At 38.5% G+C, this 26738-nt stretch overlaps 1 protein-coding gene across 13 annotated transcripts in view; it reads right to left on the reverse strand.

Moving 5' to 3' along the window:
• The window catches only part of PPP2R2B (protein phosphatase 2 regulatory subunit Bbeta), a 507195-nt gene that overhangs the window by 221595 nt on the left and 258862 nt on the right, over positions 1–26738 (reverse strand). For 4 of the 13 annotated variants that reach the window (XM_027042197.2, XM_053222772.1, XM_053222767.1 and 1 more), the window contains one exon: positions 26403–26487. The exons of the other annotated variants lie outside the window; for them this stretch is intronic. In XM_027042197.2, coding sequence (XP_026897998.1) covers positions 26403–26439 — 37 coding nt within the window. In that variant the 5' untranslated portion in view covers positions 26440–26487. The remainder of the gene's footprint in view (positions 1–26402; positions 26488–26738) is intronic. 13 annotated transcript variants of the gene reach the window in all.

A 26738-nucleotide genomic window follows, 5' to 3' on the forward strand; every position in this document is an offset into this window, starting at 1 on the left:
GGCACTTCACAGTAATTAATTGAGCCTCTCCTCATTCTAAATTGAGAAAAATAAAAAAATCAATAATTCCAAATGTGTCATACTTATTGACACTAATGAAACTTCCTGAATAAGCATTTAATGCAACTCCACTGCTATTTTAAATTTACGTTCCTCACTGAGTGAACATTACAAGGTCAGGTCAGCTCCCCTGGGCTTCGCAGAGCTGATGCTATCAGACAGCACTTTGCTCAAGCTGTATATGGAACAACCCTTTAGAGAGTTGCTGAGCTGTCCCCGGTGCTGAAAAAAGCTGCTCTTTCCCCTTTGGTTCAGCAGGAGACATACACGCAGAAATGACATGGTATCTCATAGTGCACTTACCCACATGTCCATGTTTATTTGGAAGAAAACAACCAAATTCTCCCAATACTCTGATTTCCTAGAAAGCTTTAGTTTCATTAGGCTATCTTGGTCAAGTCTCTCATTTTACTCTTATTTCTTTCAAATAATCATATTGAGGTATATTAATTTGTACTTGCCTGCACTTTTCTTTGTAATGTAAGTATTCTAGCTCCAAATAAAGTGTAAGCACAAAAGTTGTGGAAATATTTATGGACTTGTTGGAATACGTGGTTTCAAATTTGGCTCCACTACTTATGAGCTGGGTAGTTTGGCTAAGTTAAGTTACTCTCTGGTCAGTTCCCTTCTGTGTGAAAACAGGTGAGTATCACCCACTTTCTGTGTGAAAACAGGTGAGTATCACTAACTTTTGGGGAGGGTCAAAGACAACAGGGTATTTCAAAGTACTCTTCAAATTATAACGTACTAAAAAAATTGTAAGCATTTATCATATCAAAAAGTTTTAACTTTTTTTCTGTATCACAGATATTCTTGACACAGTGCTCACAATTAAAGTTTTGTTGTCTCCTTCAATTCAGAACAGGTCTATGAAAATTAAAATTCCATCTTAGGAGATAAGAAATGTACAAAGAGAATGACTTGTTAGAAGCAGAGAAAGTTGGAAACTGTGAAATTCAGACCCCACTTAATCACTGAAAATTTGACATCCAAATTTGCAGGCATCTCCTGGCTCAACATCATCTCTTTTCTAGTACTTAGTATTCACTGAAACAATGCCCCCAGTTAGCATGCTGTGTAAGCATAGATTATCTAATTTAATCTGAATATTCACATTTTGTGGATAAAATCACTTATTTGGAATTAAATAACCTGACCAAGTCAAGAAAAAGTGACAGAGTCAACATTTAAAACCAGGTTATTCTGCATCCAAAGCTTATTCTCTTAGTCATCATGTCCACAGACCCCTAAATCTGATGGGTCCTTTAGATGTAGATTAACTTAGAAGTTGTCCAGAATTTCTAGAGTCTCATCCTGGATCAGAACTTTTAAGAGTATGTTATCTAACATATTAGAAGCCATAATGAAGGAGTGCCTGGATGGCTCAGTCGGTTGAGGGTCTGACTCTTAATGTGGATTCAGGTCATGATCTCAGGGTGGTGGGATCGAGCCCTGCATGGGGATCTGTGCTAAGCATGGAGCCTGCTTAAGATTCTTCCTCTCTCTCCATGCCCCTCTCCCCTGCTCATGCACCCTCTCTCTCTAAAGTAAAGATTAAAAATTAAAAAAGAAACCACAATGAAAACAATTTTTTTGGAGCAAGGAGATAAATGGAAATTTACTGTAACCTTCACCTTGTGAATTCTAACTTGATGTAAATACCCTAGATTATATGATGCAACAAATCAGAAGGGGAATAAACTAGAATCACAAGAGCATTGACTTACAAATGACCAATTCAGCATCATCAAACCAATTAGAAGTTATTGCCCTGCATTATAAAGGAATTCAAATAAGATGTACATTGTTGGGTTTTTTTTTTGTTTTTTTTTTCTACTAGAACTCAAAACTTATCAACTTTAATGATTGTATTATTTTAAAATTGCATTCATTGTGCAATTCCTTCTCCTTCTATTTAAATCCTTTCCTTTCTTAAACATCTAGTTGGTATTCTCCTTCCTCCATGAATATTCACATATGGTTCCAACTCACAGTAATTTCACCTTTCTCTGTATTTATATCACTTCTGCCTATATCAAACATTCCTCAGTAAATCACCTGCTGTCCTGGGTGGCTCTCCACTTTCTCACACATCTATTTAATATATATTAATTAACAAGATAAAATTAATACATTTATACTTTATTTCTCCAATCTCAGTGGAGACTGATTCATAGTAGGTGCTTACTATTTGAATGGAATTTGGTACTTACTATATACTTCAATGAAATTGCTTGCTGAATTTCTGATTTTACCTAAACTCTTGTGGTTCCCATTAGGTCCAGAAAGTTGGGCCTATTTTTTCTGTCATACTCGGTAATGCATCCTTTGTGCCAAACATATCACAGGAGCTTATGTATATAATTGGGGTAAATGAAGTAAGGAACAAATGAGTTAGCTAAATTGACAGAGATTATCATCTCACATTGAATGTCCACACCCACAACCCTACTCCAAAAGTTATTTGTAGCAAATTTCAAATCTAGTTCAAGTGGATAAATTATGTTCCTGAATGAATTTATCTTATTTGACAGGAGAGCCACTTTCAAAGAACCATAGGAGGTAAATGCTTGGAAATTCTGTTCCCTGGTATATAAAGAAAAGGGTATTATGAATCATAAAAACTTACAAGGGAATAAAGGAGAAAGGGCACCTAGAATACTTCAATTATTTTCTAAATATTTTTTATCAAGAAAATATTGGGGCACTGCACTTTCACACAGAGCTGAAAAGGAATTTGTATGAACCCTTTTCAAAGGCATGCAAGATGTCTTAACTCCATATATTTACACATTTATTCAATAACATTTACTGCAGTAGATGCTAGGGTTAGACAAGTGAACAGAAACATTATGTTTTTGACCTCATAGAACCTACATTCTAACACATAATGAGAAAATAAATCTCTTTCTGTTTCATTTATACAATAAGTATAGATAAAAAATCAATGCTATACACAGCATTAGGTTTTTACTTTCTTGGCCTTGCTGCATCTCTGATGTTACTGAGTGTAGAACAGATGACACAATCAGTTAATCTGATTTAATAAATCCTTTAATTCTCTTGGTAAATACTAGAAAAGCAAGGGGATCATGGAGAAAGAGGGTCCAGAAATAGACTTTAATCCCTTTTTCCATCATCTTCCTATACTCTTAAGTAGAAATACTGAGAAATAAGAGAGAGCAATCTCTTCCTTGCTTAGCGGAAAAAGAATCAGGAGTTTCCATTGGATATATTTGGAGTGTGTATGCCTAATAGTCAAGGATGCTTCCTTTCATGGTGGGTATCCTGGCTCCTTCAACGTTCAGAGTTCAAGGGGTTAAGGAGCAACCCTTTCCTGGCATCAACATGCAGATCTCCATGGATTCAATAATCCATGATGCACAGTCTCTGGTTCAAAGTTTTTTTCCCCCTCTTTTCTTTGTTGTGAAGGGATTTTCAAATAGACCCTCAAGTTAAGCATTACTTTTTTCTAAACTAAGACATTCTCTTGCAATTTCACATGTAGTGTTTGGATTAATACTACAGATTCATACAACATCCTTTGGGAGAAACTTAAGTATCAAAAACCCAATCAATAAGTGACATCCACAAACTAAAATCAGGGGCTGATGCATTGCTTTAAAAATGTTCCTTATTTATAGAGAGCTTAATTGCATTAAGTGCCAAAGAATGTACTGCTTTCTTTGTAATGAGTTTTTATGGTCTTAGTCTTTGGAAGCTCAGATTCCATCTGTGACAGCAGACTGTGGTAGAGTTTGGCTATTAATAGCTGCTGGTACACACTTACTCACAGCTAAGAGGCCCAGGGCTGTAGAGACAGCCAGATGGAGATAATACCACAGGGTGACTGTATGGACAAAAAGATGATCCATTTTTTTTTTCCAACACAAAACAGACAACACTAAAAAGATGACAATCCTGTTTTATTGCAAGCCAAACCCTCTGAGGAATTTTTTTTCTCCTTTCTAATTCTCAGGACTGGTTCTAAATCACATGTGATTTATCACTGTTTCTGTTGTTCAAATAACTCCTTACATAGGTTACAAAGACAAAAACATCCAGATGGGTTAACAGCCCAGATTTACTAAAATGAAATCCTGATACAGAAATACTGTTTCCTGATACAGAAAATCAGGAACAAAACAATTTGGCAGCTACTCAAGGAAAAAAAATTAACTTTGATGCTGGACAGTCTTCTGAATCAGAAATATTTTCCCTTACACAGAAAAAAGGCCAAAAAATGGCATAACACATCGGATATTTCTTGATACAAAGAATAGATTCCCCCCACCCAAAACTGCTTACTGTGATCTATCTAATATTATTATGGTCTTAATTCATCTTTATTTTAAAGACAATAAGAAAATATACTGGAACACAAGAGTGACACAGCTACCATACTTAACATTATGTCATGATTCTTGGGGGCTGAAGTTTTATAGATACCAATCCTTCTTCTTTTTTTTTTAATTTGTAGTAATCTGTAGGGTGAATAAGGGGAAAAACTATTTCCCCTAAATTATATTTTGGCTAAATTATATTTTGGTGGGGTTGCACAATATGTGGGTTTTATGTTTTCTAAGTAAGGATAGATTAATAGGAATGCTCACACACAATGGAAAACGATATCATTAAAAAATTGGGCAAGGGATCACCACATCATCCTGTTCAGTCTACAACATGGGTAGAATCACATTGTTTTCATGAAGACAAGCACAGCTAAAATCAAGAGGCACAGCCTCAGCTAAGAACTTGGCGATGTTCTCACGCTTTGAGGAAATTCCAGGCAAACAGGGATAGTTAATTAAGCACCCTATTTCCTAGAGATAAGAAAGAGATACCTGATTTCATAGAGATATCATACAGATACCATATTTCATAGGGATACCATGAAAACGTCCTGAAAATGAGACAAGCAAAGCCAAACTGTACAGAAGAGACAAAGGTGGCTGGTTCAAACAGATGGTTAAGGGATCTGGGAGTGTCTAACTGTACCAAGAATCCAGGGTTTATCCCATGAAACCTCATTTATTCATGCACTATTCTTAATCTACAGGGAAGCTCTTTTCTTTTTAAAATAAATAAACAGTCATAAAATAAAGATAATATATTTTTAACACAAATTGGTTAACAGTTTAAGTTCTAAAGCCACACTGTTTATAATCTTTGTCTGCATCTTACTAATTGGTTAAAACTGACCAAGTTTCTTAACCTTAATAAGCCACTATTTTCTCATTGATCAAAAAGGTACAGCAGGATAGTGAGGATCCTGCTCACAGGATCACAATATCCACGCAAAACATGGATATTCCATGCAAAACATATTGGTCAGTGGCTGGTACATAGTTAAAACTCAAAAGATGCCCTTTTTTCTTCTTCTCCTTTTTCTTTATGATTTTTTTATACTTCATTTGTATTCCTACTACATGCATAGTGCTTCTGAAAGTTAGAAAGATCTGGGTTTGAATCCTTACTGGAAGAGGCTGTGATCAATACCTTTTAATTTACTCATCTGTTAAATGAAGCTAATCCTACCTACCTTGGAGGAATGTGAGAAGTAAATGAGACAATTCATGTCATATGCTTAACATGCTCTTGGACATAGGCTAGCTTCCATATGGAAATTAGCTCTCCTGATTTCACCATCATAATCCTTTCAGTAGGTTGATGGGACACTTAAACACAAGAGTGAATATAAAGCAGAACTACAGTGCCTGAACCTTAAACATCAGTTCATTCTTCTTCCAGCTTGGTTAGCGAGGCTGTACATATCACATATTATAATTGCGTATCTGCTGTATATCAGCTTCAATATTTATTGTTTCCAAGACAATTGCTACTACACTGTCATTTCACAGAGCCACTGAGGTATATGCCTCTCATGCCCCCAGCAAACGAGACAGAGGAGATACTGTCCATCTTCACTGTCATATCTGCATTAATATCAGAGAGCCAGCTACTTAAAACATCCCAGATCCTTCCAGCACACAGGTTACAGGCTGGTTTTGCTTCTCCCTTCAGTTCCAGCCTTATCATTTCTTCACTTTTAGCATCACCGTTTCTAAAATTTCCACATTAGCTCATCACTTTCAAATACTTGGAGCACTAATGCATCAAGCCCATCATCAAACAGAACACCTTATGTATGTGTGCAGTGTGCAGGGCTTTGAGTGAGTGCACTCTACAAAGAGATTTTTCACCTACGTTCCTAAGCAGCAGGGAGACTTAGCGGCGCTACTTTCCCTCTCCTGGAATGTTTATTAACTAGCTAATAATTTCACTGTGAACTTTAAGCCTTCACTAGTCACAGCAAGAGTACATGCAAGGATCTAAGCAAGCCAAGTTCTGAGGCTGCCTTGAAACAAAATCTGTCTGTACTGTTACACCAAATTCACCAGCCTGTTTGAACACTGGCAGGAGAAACATGGCGTTTTCCACCTTGACTTTGCCTTCAATGTGACAAGGCAGTGTCTAACTTCAGGGCATCCAATGGTTATGAAATCTTGACACTTCACCTACTGTGGGAATGACATGTTTAAACAGTCTCTGTTCTCCCAAGCATTTTCATATTAAGCTCTGGTGAATGGAAAGTAATGAGATGGACCACGAAGTGCTCTGTCAGGCAGGTAATGCCTGCTTCTCTCTCTCTCTCTCTCTCTCTCTCTCTCTCTCTCTCTCTCTCTCTCTCTCTTCCTACCCACCCCCCAGTAGCACAGCTGACAACTTCAAACATTTATTAATATTGATCCCCTTGTCTCCTAACAATCAATAGTGAGTGTCCAAAGAATCAAATAATATTCAATGTGCAGAACTGTATTTATTTTCACATAATACTGCAGGGAAATTAAAGATGACTCATTATATGAATCTGTTTATCTCTTTAAGATTAAGAAATGACTACTACTTCTACACACATCCCAGAGTTTTAGCTAATGTGGCTCTAAAATAACCCTGGGGAAATGCTCTTACTACTTCTCTGGTTACATTAACCTACTGTCTAATGATTTCCTTGGTAAAATATGGTTTTATGATAGCTAGACTTTTTAAAAAGATACCTGCTATAGATGGTAAATTGCTTGTCTTCTAATAATAAAGTAGCTAACATTTATTGAGGGCTCGCAATGAATGCACTAGGTAAGATCTTAGGTGTTTTACATACAAAATCCACTCCATTTTCATACAGCTCTATGGAGGTAAGTTCCATTGTTTTCGTTTATGTTTTATACAAATGAAGACATTGACATTTTGATAGGGTGTGACTTGACTAAGTTGTAACAAATAAGTGGCAGAAATAGAATTTAGAATTATTCTATCTGAATCAAGAGCCAGAGGTCTTAACCACTGCTTTACATGTCTTTGTTGGTAGACTGAATTTTTGTTCTGGTATAGCTATAACCATTTTTGCTCTGGCTTACCTATAAATATTTTACTTGTGTCAACTCACCTAACATTCTTGTTATTCAGGCTTCATCAGCAAGGTACAGACCTCCAATTGGAGCCGCAATACTGTTAACACTTTCCATATGAGAAGTCATAAATCTTTATGATTTTCAGAAAGGTCAAGTGCTTTGGTTTGTGGTCCAAAACTGGGCTTCAGAAATCAAAATAAAAGATAATCTGAACAATTTCTTAAGGATTTACTTGCCCATCTGTAGTTATACTCTAGTAGAAAAGAATTTGACGCCTAATAATCATTCTGTCATCTAATATATATATATATTTTTAATTTATTGGGAGACAAAATAACATTAAAATATTCTTTTAAGAACATATCAAGAAAGTAAAAATTGTGAAATGTGGCCAAATCAATAATTTCAGAGACCGTTCTGAGTTTCTAGTCCACTACTTCCTGAGGGAGTATGGACCCACTTCTGCAGGTGAGTGAGACTGGGCCCCACCCTCACGAGGCAAAGTTAGTTCTAAGGAAGATGTTCATCTTTGGTCTGTCACCTGTCCACAATGAACCTGGAGAGGAATGACCAATGCTTCACATCCCTCCTTCCCCTCAAGTTTCTCATGCTTAGAGAAATACATTGTACAAAACCTTAGAACTCAGTGTATTCCAGCCCTTGTAGTCTATAGTTGAACAAAGAGAGGCTCAGAAAGGTGGTTAGCTGGCAGAGATGGGCCAGACTCAGGTCCCAGTGCTGTGCATCTTCTATTACCCCATGCTCCCTCTTAAATGTAGGCCATGTGATACAGATAAGCAGTAAAGGATTCATCATTTGTGAATAAGACCGACCAAATGTCCTCTCTGCTTAATGTTGTTCACCAAACACTGCCTTATTTAAGGAAAAGAGATGCTGCTAATTCTGCATCAAAGATAGCCTGTATATTATGCTAGTTATAGCCTAATGATCTGGGTTGGAGTCCCAGCTCCACCAGTCATAAGCTGTGTGACCTTAGGTAAGTTACAAAACCTTCCTGAGCATAGACAAGAAGGTAATGACCACATCACCAACCTCACTGAGTTGCTTGTGATGTGTATATGCATTAATTCATATTTAATACTCAACTATATGTCTCACATGTAATAAACACTATATTATTTTTATTATCATTGTTTTTTTGCCAAGTTGTGACAGGAAATCCACTGTTAGGTCTACAAGTAATTCTGCTACTACTCTCTCTTCATTTAGTTGTCAACAAACCCAGGGCAGTCAAGACAACACTTGCTAAATCTCAAATGGGTAAAAAAAATTCTAACTCACTCCCCACCCACTTAGTGTATGAGCTTCTGTGGCACCACTAACAATCAATAGTTTGGCTGTGCCCCCTCACAAACTTCTCAAGGCTCTTCACTGGAAAATGTCTCCAACTAACGAGCTAAGAAGGGTCCATTCATAATGATGTGGTACTGATGTACTGCCAAGTATCCTATATAAGGATATTTTGGATGGGGCGCCTGGGTGGCTCAGTCGGTTGAGCATCCAACTTTGGCTCAGGACATGATCTCACAGTTTTTGAGCTGGAGCCCTGTGTCAGGCTCTGTGCTGACAACTCAGAGCTTGCTTCAGATTCTGTGTCTCCCCCCACCCTCTCTCCCTCTATTGTTCATTCTCTCTCTCTCTCAAAAATAAACATTTAAAAAAAGATAATAGTATTGGTATCTATGGAAAAAGTTTTATTTCTTGTCTGGTTTCCTTTGTTTAAGGGTACTGAGTCAGAAAGAGAGACGATGCTGTTCCAAATTCGAGCAAAGTGTACTCCACTCCTATTTTGTAAAGTTGAGCTGACCCTGTTTAGCTCCTTGGGTAATGCTGTTTGCATGTTTTCCTGATATCAATCCTTTAGAGGCTGCTGTTCTCCCTACCTCTGGACCTTTCAAGGAGACAATGCCTTGGAGGTTCTGTGGCTTTGCCTAATGAGTGACAGCCAGATTTCTGTCATTTGCAAAACATAAGCATTTGTGGAACTCTGAGAACTATTCCTTGTAGAGACAAGTCATTGCCAAAGGTCACAGAGATAGCTGCAGACATAGATGTAGTATTAGGACATATTGATTAGCCTTCTGGTTAGAGCTTTATTATGTAATTGGCACAATACTATCTTGGTGAGGTATGGTGACGTTTTGACAGTTTGGAGCCAGTGAACTTGCCTTATGCATCAAAGACAATGGAACACTACATTCCTCTGAAGTTCACAGGCTCCAAAAAATAGCTCCTGTCTATCTATCTATTCATCCAATAGATATGTATTGAAGACTTGGTGTTAGGTGCTATGACAAGAGCAGCATCATTAATAATGGTAAATAGTACCCTGGAGCTTATAATTTAGGAGCAAAAAGAATCCATATGACAAATGGAGTATGTAAGAATCATATGGGGCCTAACAGAATAAATTAATATGGCCATAACAGGGCACAGTGAAGTACTAGGACAACACTGTCCAGTAGAAATAAAATGTGAGCCACATATGTAATTTTAAATTTTCTAGTAGCCATATTAAAAGGGAGGGGAAAAATCCAGATGAAATTAATATTACCTTTTATTAAATTTGTATTTTATTTAAGTATCTTATATTTTTTAAATAATTTTTTTTGAGAGCAGTTGGGGTGGGGAGCAGGGAGGGTCAGAGAGAGAGGGACAGAGGTAATGCTAAGCAGGTTCTGTACTTTCAGCATGGAGCAGGACATGGGCTCTTACAAACCTTGAGATTTTGATCTGAGCTGAAATCAAGAGTTGGACGCTTACCTGACTGACCACCCAGGTGCTCCAAAGTTATCTCCTATTTTATTTAACACAATATATCCACAGTATCATTTTACATGTAATCAATATTAAAACATTAACAATAATATGAAAACATTACCAATGAGATCTTTTTACCTTTCTGGTACTAATCTTTGAAGTCTGGTATGTATTTTACACTTATAGGACATCCTAAGTGAGATAGTCAAAAACACAGTAGCCACACATATGGTGACCTTACTGAATAGCATACTACTAAGAAATTTAAAAGAGGTAACAACTGCTTTTATAATAGAGGAAAATGGAATCAGAGAATTTGACTTGTGACAGATTTGGGTATCTGAGGTGATTTCCCAAGTATGTTTGCGCCATAGTCCCATATCCCACCCTGCAGTGAAAGAATGTCTTTCTCAGTATTTTATGAGCCCCTAGTAAAAAGATTCTGTATCTCTAACAGTGAGCTTAGCATACACCCATGCTGGTGTCCATGTCTTTACCAGTTGAATAAATAGATGCAAGAAAAATAAAAATAGCCACCTACCACTTGCCAGACTCCATGTTGCTATTTTGTGTACAATCTCTAACGTTTATAATGAAGTTGCAAGAAGCCACTAATTTCTCCATTTTATGAGAGGGAGCTAAAGCACAGAGTTAAATGATTTCCCAAGATCACAGTCTAGAAAGAAGGGAAGTAGAGGGGTACGTGCAGCCAGACCTAACAGGAGGGAGAACATTTAGAGACAGGGAGGTGGCTAGACTAGACTCTAGGGTGAGCCATAGTATAGAGTTTAGGTGGGCATGGGAACAGGGCTCAGGATATGTCAAGTGTCTGCCCTCTGCTCCATCGTGAGACATGTGCATACGCACACACACGTACACACACACGCACACACACACACATACAGTTAGTTAGATACTAACATATGCATGGCTAAGTAGCTTGTTCAACAAATGCTAAACAATATATCTTCTCTTGGCCCTTTATTCTGCCTCTCCAGGTAAAAGTTTCCTTAAAATAAGAAACAAAACCAAACTACTAGTTTCCAAAGGCAAAGGGCATTTTGGGAAATGGGAACCAGACAAACTCTTTTCAGAAGAGGCTTTAAAGGTTTTGCCCAGTCTTCCCCATGCTACCCTCTTCATTGTTTCTGAAAAATTGGTATCCATCCTCCCTGTGAAAACATCATCTCTCATAACCATCCCTTCCACTCTTGACAGGATAAATGCTAAAAAAAAAAAAAAAAACTGTTCCACATACTGACCCCAAGCTTCCCTACCTATAACTTCTCATTAGTTAAGAGCTGGTTCTAACCGTGCCCTACATGAGCCTCTTACTCAGGCAGGCATCACATCCCTTGTCTCTGTGATGAGAAAAGCAAATATGACTTAGGCAGGACTCAAAACAAAGCATAGATTCAAACTGAGTCCTACAATGTAGATGCGATTTCTAAAAAATTAAAAATCTTGTATTTGTGTCAGCCAGGAGGATAAATGTAAGGACGAGAGCTTGTCCTTGTAAAACTTAGTATTTTTCTCATTGTTACTATGCTTAGAAAAAGACTTACTAAATATGCTGACCATGCTAAATAGTCACCATCTTGGAGAGCCAGGATTCCATTTAAAACAAGTCTACAAACTGGAATTATAAAATAAGAGAGAGTTGTAATTTGCTCATTTCTTGGCTGTGTTTGGACAGCCGCTAGCCTCCACCCCAGGGTGGGAAGGAGCAGAATACAATGCAAATACAGTGTCACTGTTTCTGCAATTTTATTCACCCTTCTTTCCAAATGTTTGTTTTTGCTTCCTTGGGGTATCATGAAGAGTTGCCAGAAAGTCAAGTTTATCTTTAGCATCATCTCTGGGCAAATAACACAAAGGAAAATAATGTTTGGGGCCAAATGTTGAAAACATGAGTCTTGTGTAGCCTTAGCTGAAAGAGCAAAGAGCTAAAACGAAAAACTAGTAATGTTGGTTCTGTTTTTCTCTACAACAATTTCTATTTAGAGGAGTGGAAAGAGGATGGGCTTCAAGTACCAAAAGCTTTCAGTTCCAACTCAGACTTGATCAGGTGCTGCCTCATTGAGTACCCTTAGATGAACTTAATTCATTATTTACTTGAATGACTCCTCTGTGCCAAGTACTTTGTCCTCACAGACCTTAAATTAAGTTAGTTACCTCTCTGATTTGTTTTAAATCAAAAAGAAGAATATATATTACTATTTTAGGGCTCTAATAAATAATATGAGATAGCACACATAAAATTACAAAGCCCAGTCCCTAAGCATATAGGAGTCATTGCTTAACAAGTCTTACTTTCTTTTGTCTTCAAAATAATCAAGTAAATTTGTCTTTTGAGTTAACTTGTGATTTAAAAGCACAGCTCTAATACATAACCAAAAATAAACCCAATAGACTGGTCCATAAATGTAGATACTCCCCAAATACCCCAAGTCTTTTTGGGAGGTTCATCAACTGGGATAACCAGATTTCAAATATCAGTCACAGATACTAACTACTTCCAATAGTCCTATTTTGACTTTAACTTGCCTTAATGCAAAAGAATAGTAAAATGCTTTTCTTTTCAGTTACCAGCAAGCATGGTCTATATAGCTCAAAAATCACAGCAATACACAATGCTGAAATGTTAGAACAGCTCTTTCCAAATTATCTACTGATTGCATGTAACATGTGAGACACTGTGATGAGATTATAGTAATAAAAGTACAAATAGGTCCCTATCCTGATGGAACTTACTCTCTAGTGGGAGAGATATAATGTCTGCCCTCAGGGAAGCTAGAAGCCTTGACTAGGAGAAGAAACAAGACAAACATGCTTTAAATTCAAGTGACCAATATGCTATTTTATAAGCATTAAATTATAAATCTCTAATATAGGGATTCAGAAGACATGGACAGAGTAAGGCTTTGGGGGGGGGGGAAGTGGGATTTGAGCTGAGACTTTTGAAGATTAAGGATAATTATTCAAGGACTTATACTCTCTCTTTGAAGACAGAATACACCAAAACTTAAAGCAGAATATACCTACAATAAGGCCTTCTTTTCCTGATTCCATGTTGCCCTCTCTCAACTCCACAATTAGTCACTTCTACAAACTCTATCCAGGTTCTGTCTCATACACAAGGCAACATTAACTATTCCTAAGCAAAAGATAATTGGCCAGGTTTTTTGCAGATTGTAATTTCTAATTCTGAGACTCCCCCATTTCTATCTCCCAAACTTCCCCATAAGCAGGAGATGATCACAACCCAGACAGCTGTCCTGCCTCTCCTGCTAGCCAGAAAGGGAATCAGATCAGTCTAGTAATGAAGAGGTCTGATGTTAGAAAGCTTTTAAAATTCTAAATCCTATTTGAACTGGACAAGCTGCACAGGTGAGCACTGTGAGACAGGACTTCAGCCATATTCCCTAGCCATGTCACTCTGAAGCTAGAACAACCATACTCCATTCTTGGCACAGGGTACAACAGTCTCTTCTTAACGTACTTCATGTTAACACCTCAATTATATTCCCCACATTTGTTCACCTCAACTTTCTTCAATCTTGTGAAAAGCTTGATCAGCCATTGAGGGATGAACTTCAGGTGAACCTGTGATTGCTGTGAAATTACATGGCTCAATGTATGTTTATGACTTTCTTGGCAATTTTTCCCTATGGAGAATGTCCTTAGCTTTCATAACATTCTCTAAGGGTTTCATGAATCCTCTCTACCCACACTCCCACCAAGAAGTTTAACAACCTCTATTTTATATCTACCATGGTCAAATTTCTATTTGTATCATTTCCAAATGGCTATACTCCAACCATAAACTGAGAGAAAGAAAAAAAATGACACATTTAGAAAAGAATACTTCAGTGTTTCTTCCGTACTAATAACAACCAAGTGCTAATTGTTAGGTTTGGCTCATAGACTTTCAATCGGTAAATTAGATTAAAATAATTTTTAAAGGCACATTTCCCCCCCATCCTAATGCTCAAAAATTATCCAGGTATCATACTCTGTAAATAATGACCAACTTGGGTCTTAATACAAACATTTTTTATTAGCTGTCTAATGATACTTAGTAGTCTACTGTGCACTACATTAGGGGAAGTACATTAACTCATTACTTTGGAGCTTGCAATCAAATTGCTTTATCAGTAAGAAAGGTTATAAAACTATCCTACCCTTTCTTCCCCCAGCAGTGATACGCTGTAGGAAATTAGGTTTTAAATAGTCCCAAGGGAAATATATTCCCAATGAGCTCAAATCCTATTTTATACATTCCTAAAAGGCCTTATAACAGCCTGTAAGATCACAAAAGTCACTAGTGTTCTCTCATGACAGAGAAAATACAAGTTAGAAAATATAACCTCAAGGGGTTAAGCATCCAGCTTTGGCTCAAGTCATGATCTCATGGTTCATAATTTCAAGGCCCGCATCAGGCTCTGCCACTGACAGTGCAAGCCTGCTAGGGACTCTCTCTCTCTCTGCCCCTTCCTCACTCATGCTCTCTCTCTCTTTCTCAAAATAAAAAAATAAACTTTAAAGAAAAAAATAAGAAGATATAATCTCACCATCCATTTTGGGACAACTAACCATGTGACCCCCTACTTCTTTTGAGAAGTAGCCTCAGCTCATTCTTCTATAATTGGGAGGTAGCTCTGCTTGCTTCATCTATTTTACAGCTATTATGACCATGACCATGAGGTCATGATTTCAAAAATATACTGAAATTTTCCAGAATTCCAGACAAATAAGAGGTCATCTTCTTTCCTGGCCTTCTTGGATATTTGTTCCTTCTCCGCACATGCAAACTGTTGGAAGGACCCACCAAGATGTCATTACGGATCTGCAGGCAATTGTTTCAGGAAAAGCCAACCACTTATCTGGAAATCCATCAACTACAGGGAGGACAGAAGACCTGTATCCCTAGCCTCACTCTGTGCAACTTAATCTTTGGGGAAAAAATTTGCGATGCCAGTCATAAAATACCCTAGATGCTGGGAAATGTGATTCCATTACAAAGAAGAGCTCAACAAAGCCACCTGGGTTTAGCACCTATTAATCTTCTCATCGTTTTGCTTCTATAGATTATATAGGCTCCACAGAATTTTCACATACCTTATTCCATCTTTTTGTCATTAAGAACATTGTGAAGTATATAGAACAAACTTTATTCCTTCTTTCACTTGACTGAATGTTTATCTTTCCTTCCTTCACCAATCTTCAACCATACTCATTTTCTTTTGATTCTTTCAACATGCCACAAGCCTCAGGCCTTTTGCACATGCCATTTCCTCCACTGGATCTACTCTTGCCCCAGTATTGTATGTGGCTTAATCCTTTATCTCCCAGTTTATGTCAACTCAACTGAGATTATAGAAAGCCATCCCAACATCTTTCCCAGTATCTGTCTGTCATTTGTTTTCATCACAGATAATTTACCATCACTTCATTTACTGCATTTTATTTCATTTTGTAGGTCTCTTCCACAAATCTGTAAGCTCCATGAAGGATAGGCACCATGAGGATGGGAGTGGAGGGGTCAGTTCACAATTAAAACACCAGTGGGTAAATCGTAGCCAGGGCTGATAGAATAGGTATCCAACTAACATATACTGGGCAGTTAGTGAAAACATGAGTGAAAGAAACAGGCTTTTGAGTATGTAGACTAAAGTTTGTTGGCATGTGCATGCATGAAAGTAGAAATGTTGACTAACTTGTTTAAAAAATATTTCTCCAGCAAGTGTAAAGCCAAAAACATTTTCTAAGAGTTTGGAAGCCTTAGATCTGAGCTGTCCAATACAGTAGCCACTAGCCATATATGACTACTGCACACTTGAAATGAGGCTAGTATGAACTGGGTGTATCCTAAGTGTAAAATACCCACCAAGTTTTGCAGACAATGTAAGAAAAATATAAATATCTAATGTATAATTTTTATCTCCATCACATGTTGAAATAACTTTTCAATAAATTGGATTAATGTATTATTAAAATTAATTTCACATTTTTTTTACTGTAACTACTAGAAAATTAAGTTACACATATGGTTTGTACTATATTTCTATAGGATGATGCTCGTCTAGAGCACTCCAGAATTAATCTGATTGTTACGTGCTTATGATTTTTTAAATTTTTTTTAACTCTATGATGGTATATACTTGGGGTGGAAAATACGTGTAAGTTTCAAAGTCACTGCCTTACATTCATATTATCATCCTACAGTCTTTTTAATCTTAGGCAGATATTAAGAAAATGTACAGGTATTACACACTATAATACATCTGACTCCTAGGCAGAAAGATATCTCCACAAAACTGTATGATCAGTATTTGTCCTACTGTTAGCCTTCACATCCTTTAATCCTACTTCCAGAGTCACTACCATAAACTTGGCCACCATGATCTCTCACCTGTACAACTGAATTCACTTCCTAACTGGTCTTCCATCTTCAATGCATTTTTTGTAAATAACAACCAGAGTGATTGTACAAGTCTTATACTGACCCCAGGACAAAGTCCAAATCCTTATTTCAGCCTTCAATTCTAGACATAATGCTGGTCTTGCTTACTTCTCCTCTTCCTCCTCTTTAGGCTCCACATTCCAGCTATTCTGAACTCTTTGAAATTATGGAAAGGTGCCATGCTTCCATTGGCTTGGGAAACTTTGTTCCTTCTGCTATATTCCACACCCATCACCTTCCTTTTATCTGGTCAGCTCTTATTCTGTTCTCAGTTTAGAGTCAGGGAAAGCCACTGTGTAGGATTCATGGAAAGGGCGTCTCCTGGCCTCCAGGTAACTTTCCCTTGCTGCCACTGCCCCCCTCACCACCACCACCACCAACAGAGGGCTTACAACATCATGTGCTAAGCACTCTCTCTGATCATCCCATTGAGTCTCCACCATAAACCTGTGAGAAGACAGAAGCTTACGTTAATGTAGCACAGTGTGCCAGGACTTGTTCCAAGCTCTTCACATACATGACCACAGACCCCAGGACAACACTCTGAGTTACAGTATCCTGTTTACTGATGAGGAACTAATGCCCAGATAGGTTTAGTAAATCACCCATCTTGTAGCTGGAGGCTTGAGCTCCTGCAGTTGATCTCACAGCCTATATGGACTCATGGCAGGTTCTATCACTATTTTAGAGAAGATGAAACAGAAGATCCGAAGAGTTGAGTAACTTGTCCCAAATGGTCAAGCCAGGATTTGAAAGACCGGTTAGAAGCCCCTTTATGTTTCTTCCAATGACCCTATATACCCCCCCACTGTGTCTTACAATCGCCTACTCGCTTACTAGACTATAAGCTTCACAGTCTTTAATTTTTAAAAACAGTTTTAGACTAACAGAAAAAGTCAATAGATAGCACAGAGAATTCCCATATACGTCCTGCAGAATTTCTGCTATTATAAACATGTTATAATTAATGAACCACAAGTGTTATTAACTAAACCTCATAGTTTAATTCATATTCCCTCAGTTTTTACCTAATGTCCTTTTCCTGTTTTAAAATCCCATCTAGAACACTACATTACACTTAGCTGTCAGGTTTCCTTTGGCCCTGCTTGTTTGTGGCAGTTTCTCAGACTTCCCTTGCTTTTGGTGTCTTTGACAGTGCTGAAGAACATGGTCAGGTATATTGTAGCAGGTCTCTCTACTGTAATTTGTCTGATGTTTCTCTCATAAATAAAGATCCCAGAGGTAAAGCGCCATTTTCATCACATTACATCACAGCGATCTACTATCAACATGACTTAATGAGTACTCATATGGACCTTCACCATCTAGCTGAAATAGTGTTGGTCAGGTTTCTTTTCTGTAAGTTTACTCTTCCAGACCTCTCTTCCAATCTGTAGTCTTTTGATAGCAGTCTCTACATGCCCACTCTTGGGGAAGAGTAGACAGATACACCCATTTGCTATGTTCCTTGAGGATGGGTCATGTATATAATTTATTTGGAGCTCTGCATGGGAGACTTTCCTCTCTGCTTGATTAATTTATTCAATTATTTACTAACATCAGTACGTAGTCATGGATATTTATTTTGTACTTTGGTTTATAATCCAATACTTCTTTTCTTTTTTCTTTCTTTCTTTCTTTCTTTCTTTTTTTTTTTTTTTTTTTTTGCTAAAATTATTCCACTAGAGACATTGGAAACTTTTTCACTTGGGTTCCTGTGTCCCTTTGACATATTCCCATCAGTGTATTTTTTTTTTTGAGCACTTCCTTACATTTTGGCACTAAAAAAGTCTCTAGCCTCATCCTGTAGATTTCTTTCCTTAGTCCCAGAATCACACATATCCGGAAGGATTCCTGGTTCCTTTCATTGGACAATGGTTTTAGAAATCAAGATGTGGGTGCTAGTTGTAACTGTTGCTACTGGGGTGTCATTTTTTTAGGCTTTCTCAAATGACAAAGAAATAAGTATATGTACATAAGCTCATGCATACAGCCATTTATAAATGTTTCTTTATATAATCAGGTATTTCTCTATAAAGTTCAAGATGAGTTCTGATGTCTCCAACTCCAATTCGTCACGACATGGACCATCTAACCTCCTATTCTTGATCCAGCAATCAGAAATGATTGTAAGCTTTTTAAACACAGGAGTAGTGCCTTAATTCATTGTGATATCCCAAGTGTAATGCTTGGCACATAGAGTGCACACGTGGACCTGCGGTCCCAATAATTTCAATTCTGGAAGGGAATACAGATAAATTTGCAAACGCTACCCAATAGAGATTTCAAAGACTAAAATCACAATGATTTATTAGGGCAACAGTGTAAGAGGGTGCATAACAAAGGTCTGATTTAAGTGTGTTTATTCAACTCTGTGAAGGGAAAATGACAGCAATGCATCTAAGCTACGCAAAAAGAATTCAGGCTTCCTTGAAAGGGATTCAAGTGGCATAAAATGGTTTGTTTCCCCACAGCAATTTACATTTATTAAAATAGCTAATAGGCATAATCATTGTCAAAATAGAGCTTCCACCCTGTGTAATGTCTTAATATATTCTCGAAGTTCCTGACAAACAGGCACAAAGCCACAGCAGATTAGACTCTAAGTGGAGGATCACTCTAATAGCACAGCAGAAAAACCAATCTCACACTTCTGGGAAGGAAAATAAGACCTGAGAACAGCCTTTGAAGGTGAAGGGTAAAGTACAAAGGCGAAGGTGCTACAGTAGTGCATCAGCTAGAAGGGGAATGGGCTCTAATGTGACACTCTGCATTAATGATGCTAATTTATGTCTGGGTAAGTGTGTGTGCATGACACAGAGGAAAAGTGAAGAGGTCTCTATTATACCACGGAGACGCTCATCTCAAATCTCTTGGAAGGGTACGTGCTTTACCCGGGAACTGCCTCACATGGGCATATATTATGTAGATTCTGTGTCAGTTTCATATGAACAAATCACTCGTCTCCTTAAATCTATTCTGGAGCATTTCCAATCTGTTCTTTACACTGCAGCCACAATGATCTTTTTGAAACACAAATGTGGTTGTTGCTCCTCATAGTCCTACATTTAAACATTTTACTGCTTCTCTTTATTCATAGGATAAAAAATAATAATAATAATAAAGTCCTCTTACTCCTTCAAGGCTCTCTGCAAGATACGTCTTCTAATGCCAGTCCTGTGGGAACTCAAGCCACATGGGCATCATTCACTTGCCTGGACACACACTCTCTCTGTGCTACTGCTATAGGGCCCTTGTCCATGTAGTTCTCTCTACCAGCGTCATCACTCCACAGCCAACTGCGACTGTGGCATTAGGATTTAGTTCTATCACCCCTTCACCAGGGAAGCTTTCCCTGTCTGGGTCCAAAAGCCTTTTACACACTCTCCCAGCACCACAAACTCTTCCTTTACAGTGCCTGTCACAGCTACAACTGTCTAATCATCTTTATTATTCTTGATTAATGTATTTCCCCAGAGGGGCTCTTACTCCATATCCCTGGCACCTAACCCCATTCCTGGCACATACTAAGGGCCCAATAAAGTATGCACTGAATCAACAAATGAAAAGTGACCAGTGCATTCACCCATGCTACTGCTAAGGCTTTCCTGAACATTAAGGCTCCTCTTTAGACTCTGAAGAATATGTCATTTCACAGCAGAAATTTGGTGGGTCACCCTTGTGATGAGTATAGGAAATACACTCTGCTAGGCTTTAGTAGCTTCTACAAAAACAGGAGGTCCTTTTTATCATAAGAGTTATTAATGCAATGAAATGAATGTTTATTAATACATTACATGCATTGTATGGAAGTGGACATTAACAGGATGTGAAAAAACAACCCTGCCCAGAAAAGGTCAGCTATGGCGCTTATTATCTACTAATACTAATACTTAAGATTATTTTTATCAAGTAATTTTGTTTTATCTCACAATATTCCAAATGCTACCATTGGTTTTCAAACTCTAATCATTGTGTCTGTTTTTCACTCAACAAATATTTACTGAGCATATTTATTACATGCCAGTCACTGTGTTAGACCCAACTGAGCAAGAGACCCAAGGTGCTTGCCCCAAGTGGAAGGAGACAGCCAACACAGATTGATAGTCATTTCAGATTAGTGTGATGCTGATAAGGAAGAAGTCATGTTATATGTGAGTGACATAATTTCCACTGTTTCAGCATGATCTTAAACAATCCAAATGTCTCATCGGGGTAACCTACATCATTACTGCTCTGTGATATCAAGTAGATCACAGAGTTTTCACCTGACGAGTGATCAGAGGATTCTACGTTTTAACGTCACGGTATCCCATAAGGATTTAAATGTATTCACTCCCTCTATTTAAATAAATGACTAGGGAAAACACAAGGTGTATCTTTTCTGAGGAGTCGCTATACTCCTCCAAAATCTCTACTGCCAGTTTTGATGTACCCCAAAAGATCAGAGTGTCTTATCCTCTAAGATGTATATCTCAACAGAGCATCTATTTCATGGCAAGAGATTTTTCATTTGGTTTTAGTGATAAGTAATTCAAGAAGTAGTTAGTGGCACAGAAATCTTAAAGACATGGATGGAGAGATAGTAAAGTTGACACAGACTGAATCAAGACTCTCTTCATAAGGATTATAAGCCTTGAGACCTAGGACAGTGTTGGCAGCATAACTGGTCCTCAATAACTATGGGTTAAATATTGCTGGATGAAGGATGACACTTTGAGAAAATTAGCTAGTTGAAGCATGGGACCATAGTGGAGAGGAAAGATAAAAGCTAATATTGAAGTGGTTGGCTTATCAAGAGGAAAAGCCACAGAGAAAGGACCCCAAGAACAGTATCCCTTTCATTTCCTTTTGACCAAGGCCCTGGACTCATAAGTGGTTGGTCAGGAAGCTGGGAGAATCTCAGAACAGACAAATGGCAGCTCTGAGGAGCCACCGCTCAAGACTAATGCTGTAGCCTATTGTCTTCAATGGAGAAGAACAATCAGCAGATTGATAAATTCTTCTGTTTACACTCCTGAACAAATAAACTAATTGCATCTTTGTTTTTAACCTAACAAATCATAGCTTCATTACAGGTCATTAGTGACCATTAATACACAGAACTGTTTGCGTTTCACTGGTATATCTGAATTACAGTCTTGCCTCGCACACCAGCTCAATCAAGCTTCCAAAGGGAAACCCCGTTATCAGGCCTCAAGTGGGACTAAAAACAAACTAACAATTAGCCTCTGCAATTGAACTGTGATGCAGAAGAATTCATTATTTTGGTTCACTGTTGAACTAGCCATTCCCTTTGTAGAGCAGACAGGCTCTTTGGGCCCAAAGAGTAAGCAACCACCTCTCTGAACATTTTCAATTATTCTCAATGACAGCTAATGTTGTACTGGCCAGCAACACAACCCTGTTTGTGTGGTACCAGTACAGGCAGTCCTAAATTCATAGCACAGTGGCTGATTAGAGTGCAGGTAAGAGCAAGGAGCACATTGGGGATTGTCAGAAATATCAAGGGACAGGAACAGAATCTATATGGCAAAAAAAGGGGAGGCAGGGTAGAGAATACACACACACACACACACACACATATATATTCTTTTTATCATATGAGTTATTAATGCAATGAAATGAAGGTTTATTAATACATTACATGCATTGTATGGAAGTGGACATATATATATGCATATAGTACATCCACTCACACATCAACTAGGTGGTCCAGAATTTTAAAAAGTCCACTTGAGGCTTTGGATTATCCATACGAAAAGCCAAGACACTTGAACTGGATCACTGCCAACCCTCCACTTCATCTTGTGTTAAGCAGTCACGGAGGGGCATGAAGTGATTAACAGAGATGAACAATCTCAGAAACATCTGAGGACTTTCTAACATACCAATTGCTATTTGGGAGCAAATCCATGGTCCATTTTATCTACTGTTTTGTTGCTTCAAAAAATGTCCCCCAGGGAAGGCCATGTTTGGCTATGAATGTGCAAAGGCCATAGAATGAGAGGAGTTGCTAACAAGGCAAGCGATGGCAGCCATACGCTGCCGAAGCCATTTTTATTTTTTATTCTAGGCTCACTACCGAGCACATGACTCATGCTTCAGCTCAACATGTACAAGGACACTCTAGCATCCTATGCAGTTTAAAAAGGTCTTTCAAATGAGTTATCCAAACCACAATGAGATACCACCTCATTCAGAATGGCTGAAATTAACAACTCAGGCAACCACAGATGTTGCCAAGGATGCGGAGAAAGAGGAATCCTTTTGCACTGCTGGTGGAAATGCAAACTGGTGCAGCCACTCCGGAAAACAGTATGCAGGTTCCTCAAAAAATTAAAAATAGAACTACCCTACGACCCAGAAATTGCACTACTAGGTATTTATCCAAGAGATACAGGTATGCTGTTTCAGAGGGGCACATGCACCCCATTGTTTATAGCAGCACTATCAACAATAGCCAAAGTATGGAAAGAGTCCAAATGTCCATCAACAGATAAATGGATAAAGAAGATGTGGTATATATATACAATGCAGTATTAATCGGTGATCAAAAAGAATGAAATCATGACATTTGCAACAACATGGATGAAGCTAGAGTGTATTACGCTAAGCGAAATTAGTCAGAGAAAGACAAATATCATATGTCAAGATGGACTTTTCCCTGAAGTCACCCAACTGCTAAGTAACTCAGGTAGGATGAACCTGTTATCTTCTGGTCACACCACTGTCCCTACATGGAACACTTTTCATTCTTCCTCATATCATCTGACTCCCTCTCCTCAGCCTCCAGGCCTCAACAGACCATGTCTTTCTTCATGAGCTCTCCACTGAGTCCTCTTACATCATCTCACAGTCCCTTGTACGTCCCCATCACAGGATGTCTCATACTGCATTGTATTTACTTGTTGTCCTGTGTCTCTACTGGTCTGTGAGTTCCTGAAGGGAAGAGTCCAGGTGTGTGTACTACCCCTCTGTATCCCAATGCAGAGTTCAGCCCCGGGCACCTAAGTGCTCAATAAATACTTAATCATGAAAGGTTATATGGTAGCCTCCTTTCAAACGACTCTGCTGCTACATACAACAATATTGTTTCCCAGTGGAGCACCGTTTAGGAAGTCAGAGATAGTCGTAGATGGCTTTATGCCCTTACACTGCTGTTAAATAACCTTAGCCTCATGATGAAAACTCAAGGCAACCTTAACTGAAATTTAATGGATTCCATTTCTGAAGAAAGTAGCTGAACTTGTGGAAAAAAAAAAACCCTTGAAGTGATGCTTACAATTATGTTAACACAAGCACATTCATTCATTTTATACCTCACACTCAATCACAGAGCTATGAACAAGGCTTAGCCACAGTCCCTCAGCATTTGGAAAAGGGCATTGCCTTTGTACTTCGAAAGGATTTTTCAGAAACAGTTGGACTTGATGAGGTGCGGTGAAAAGTAGTGTCTCTCCCAACAAGCTCTTTAAATTTATTTTTTATGTTTATTTATTTTTGAAGGAAAGAGAGACAGAGTGTGAGGTGTGTGGGGGCAGAGAGACAGGGAGATACAGAATCCGAAGCAGGCTCCAGGCTCTGAGCTGTCAGCACAGAGACCGACGCGGGGCTCGAACCCACAAACCGCAAGATCATGACCTGGGCCGAAGCTGGACACCAAACCAACTGAGCCACCCAGGCACCCCCCCAACAAGCTCTTTAAATTCTGACTATGAACTGTCTCTTTCCCACTTGCTGCTCTTGTGCTTTTGGAAATTTTAAGCTGATACGACACAGGTCAGAAAAACATGACCAAACCACAAATATTTCAATCCCTCCCCTCCCTTCCCTCTTGGAGGAGGCAAGGAGGGCATCAAGGTTGACAGCTCCAGGGAAACCCATTTGAAGTCCGTCTAGTCTTATTTCATTAAAGCAGCAACTGAGGCCAAATCCAATGAAACTCAGACCGCAGGTCAAAACCATATCAGAACATACTGAAAAGGTTACCTGGTTGCTATGTATGTAACCAGGAATGTAAGAAAGGCACACTGAAATTACAACAGATATAAACTGTTTATTAAAATAGGTCAGACAGAAAAGTGGAGAATCTTTCTTTAGCAAGGAAAGAGTTCAACCCCACCTCCGATCACAAACACCCCAAGGTATTATATGAAAACAAAGCCTCTTCTCTTATATAAAAAAGCACATTAAGAACCTGTCCAGAGTCTATATAGGGTAACACGAAGGCTGCATGATTCCCTTGGGACACCAAAGCCTGACCCTTATCTATAAGCCGACGGAGAATATACATAAACGTATATACATATATAAATACACACACACATCTGCTCCTTATTTTTTTTCTCCCTTTAAGTCTTTTTTTTTTTTTTTTGACGTTTATTTATTGTTGAGAGACAGAGAGTGCAAGCAGCGGAGGGACAGAGGGAGAGGGAGACACAGAATCCAAAGCAGGCTCCAGGCTCTGAGCTGTCAGCAAAGAGCCCTATGTGGAGTTCAAACCCACAAATCGCAAGGTCATAGTCTGAGCCAAAGTCGAACACTCAACCAAGTGAGCCACACAGGCGCCCCTCTCTTTAAGTCTTTGACCACATTTTTCATTTCATTTTCCTAGAGTAAATGTTTATCTGGAAACTCTTCTTTCCCCATACCATTTCTTAAAGGTCTTACTCTTCAATCTGACTCACAGTTGTTATCTATCTCTGTTACAAACTCCACCTCAAGAGAGAATTCTGATGATTCTTTTTTTTCAGTAACAGTTAGAGTTCTTATGTAAAATGTTATTGGCCAGGGCCCTGAAACACAGTCAAATGAGGAGGACGTAAAGCTCAATAGTCTCACCACATAGTTTCAAGAAATGAATAAAACAAAGCTAGCAGAAAAGCCTTCCTGCTACTTCATCCCAATCATGTGGGATGACTCCTACTTATACTAATAGGACCTTCAAGCATTTAATACAGGTAAGAAGTTACCTGTATTTCCCAAATTGTCATGTCTAGATTTCCCTTCTAATTCAAAATTATTATTTAGGGGGCGCGTGGGTGGCTCAGGCAGTTAAGCATCTGACTTCAGCTCAGGTCATGATCTCCTGGTGGGTTCAAGCCCCGTGTCGGGCTCTGTGCTGACAGCTCAGAGCCTGGAGCCTGCTTTGGATTCTGGGTCTCCCTTTCTTTCTCTGTCCCTCCCCTGCTAATTCTCTGCCTCTCTCTCAAAAATAAATAAACAATAAATTTTTTTTTTAAAAATGATCATTTAGTAAGGCCATTCATTCTTCATTATACACAAACTAAGAAGCTCTTGTCTCTTTCTTCACCTACTGACCCAACCATTTTTCTCTGTTAGAGCAGTTAATGTATCTGTCTGGTTCTCTAGCTTGCTCTACATACACTATTAGCATCTTATACAGCAGGGTCCATTCATACAGAGCCACACCTCTTTCCTGGTAATTTTATAACCAGTCATTACTTGTTATTGCTGTGTACGAACAACACATTTCATCAAAACATGTTCTTAGTTCTTAAAACAGTAAGTCCAACAGTGCTTACTATCTATACTTTCTTTTTAATATGTGAAGGAACTGATTTGAGCCCCCAGAACCACTTTTAAGCAAATGGAACTGTTCGACACTTCCATGTTGCTATTTTATTAAGAACAGTAGGTATAAATAGTAATACTAATACCTTTATTTCCATAGGTGCTTTCATCTGGATAGTTCATGCTTCATTATTGTGCCACTATTCTCTGTCTTGGGTTCTCCCTTGGCTCCTGTGACAAACAGGGGGTTCAGATCCAGACTCCAGGAGGTAGTGATGCTTCAATTTTTGGTTATATACAGGTGCATTACACACTCCCCAAGCCCCCACTATAGCCTCTTTGAGGTTACTCCTCGTATGTCAAAACCAAGGCTAATATGGTAACATAGCCACACTATAAAAACTCTCTATGCTTCAGCCTTCTCACCTGGAAGTGGGCTGTCTTTGGGTTTTGCAGACCTGGGGTTCTCAAAGAGTTGCTTT

This window comes from Acinonyx jubatus, chromosome A1 (assembly GCF_027475565.1).
Source record: "Acinonyx jubatus isolate Ajub_Pintada_27869175 chromosome A1, VMU_Ajub_asm_v1.0, whole genome shotgun sequence".
In the NCBI taxonomy this organism is placed as follows: domain Eukaryota; kingdom Metazoa; phylum Chordata; class Mammalia; order Carnivora; family Felidae; genus Acinonyx; species Acinonyx jubatus.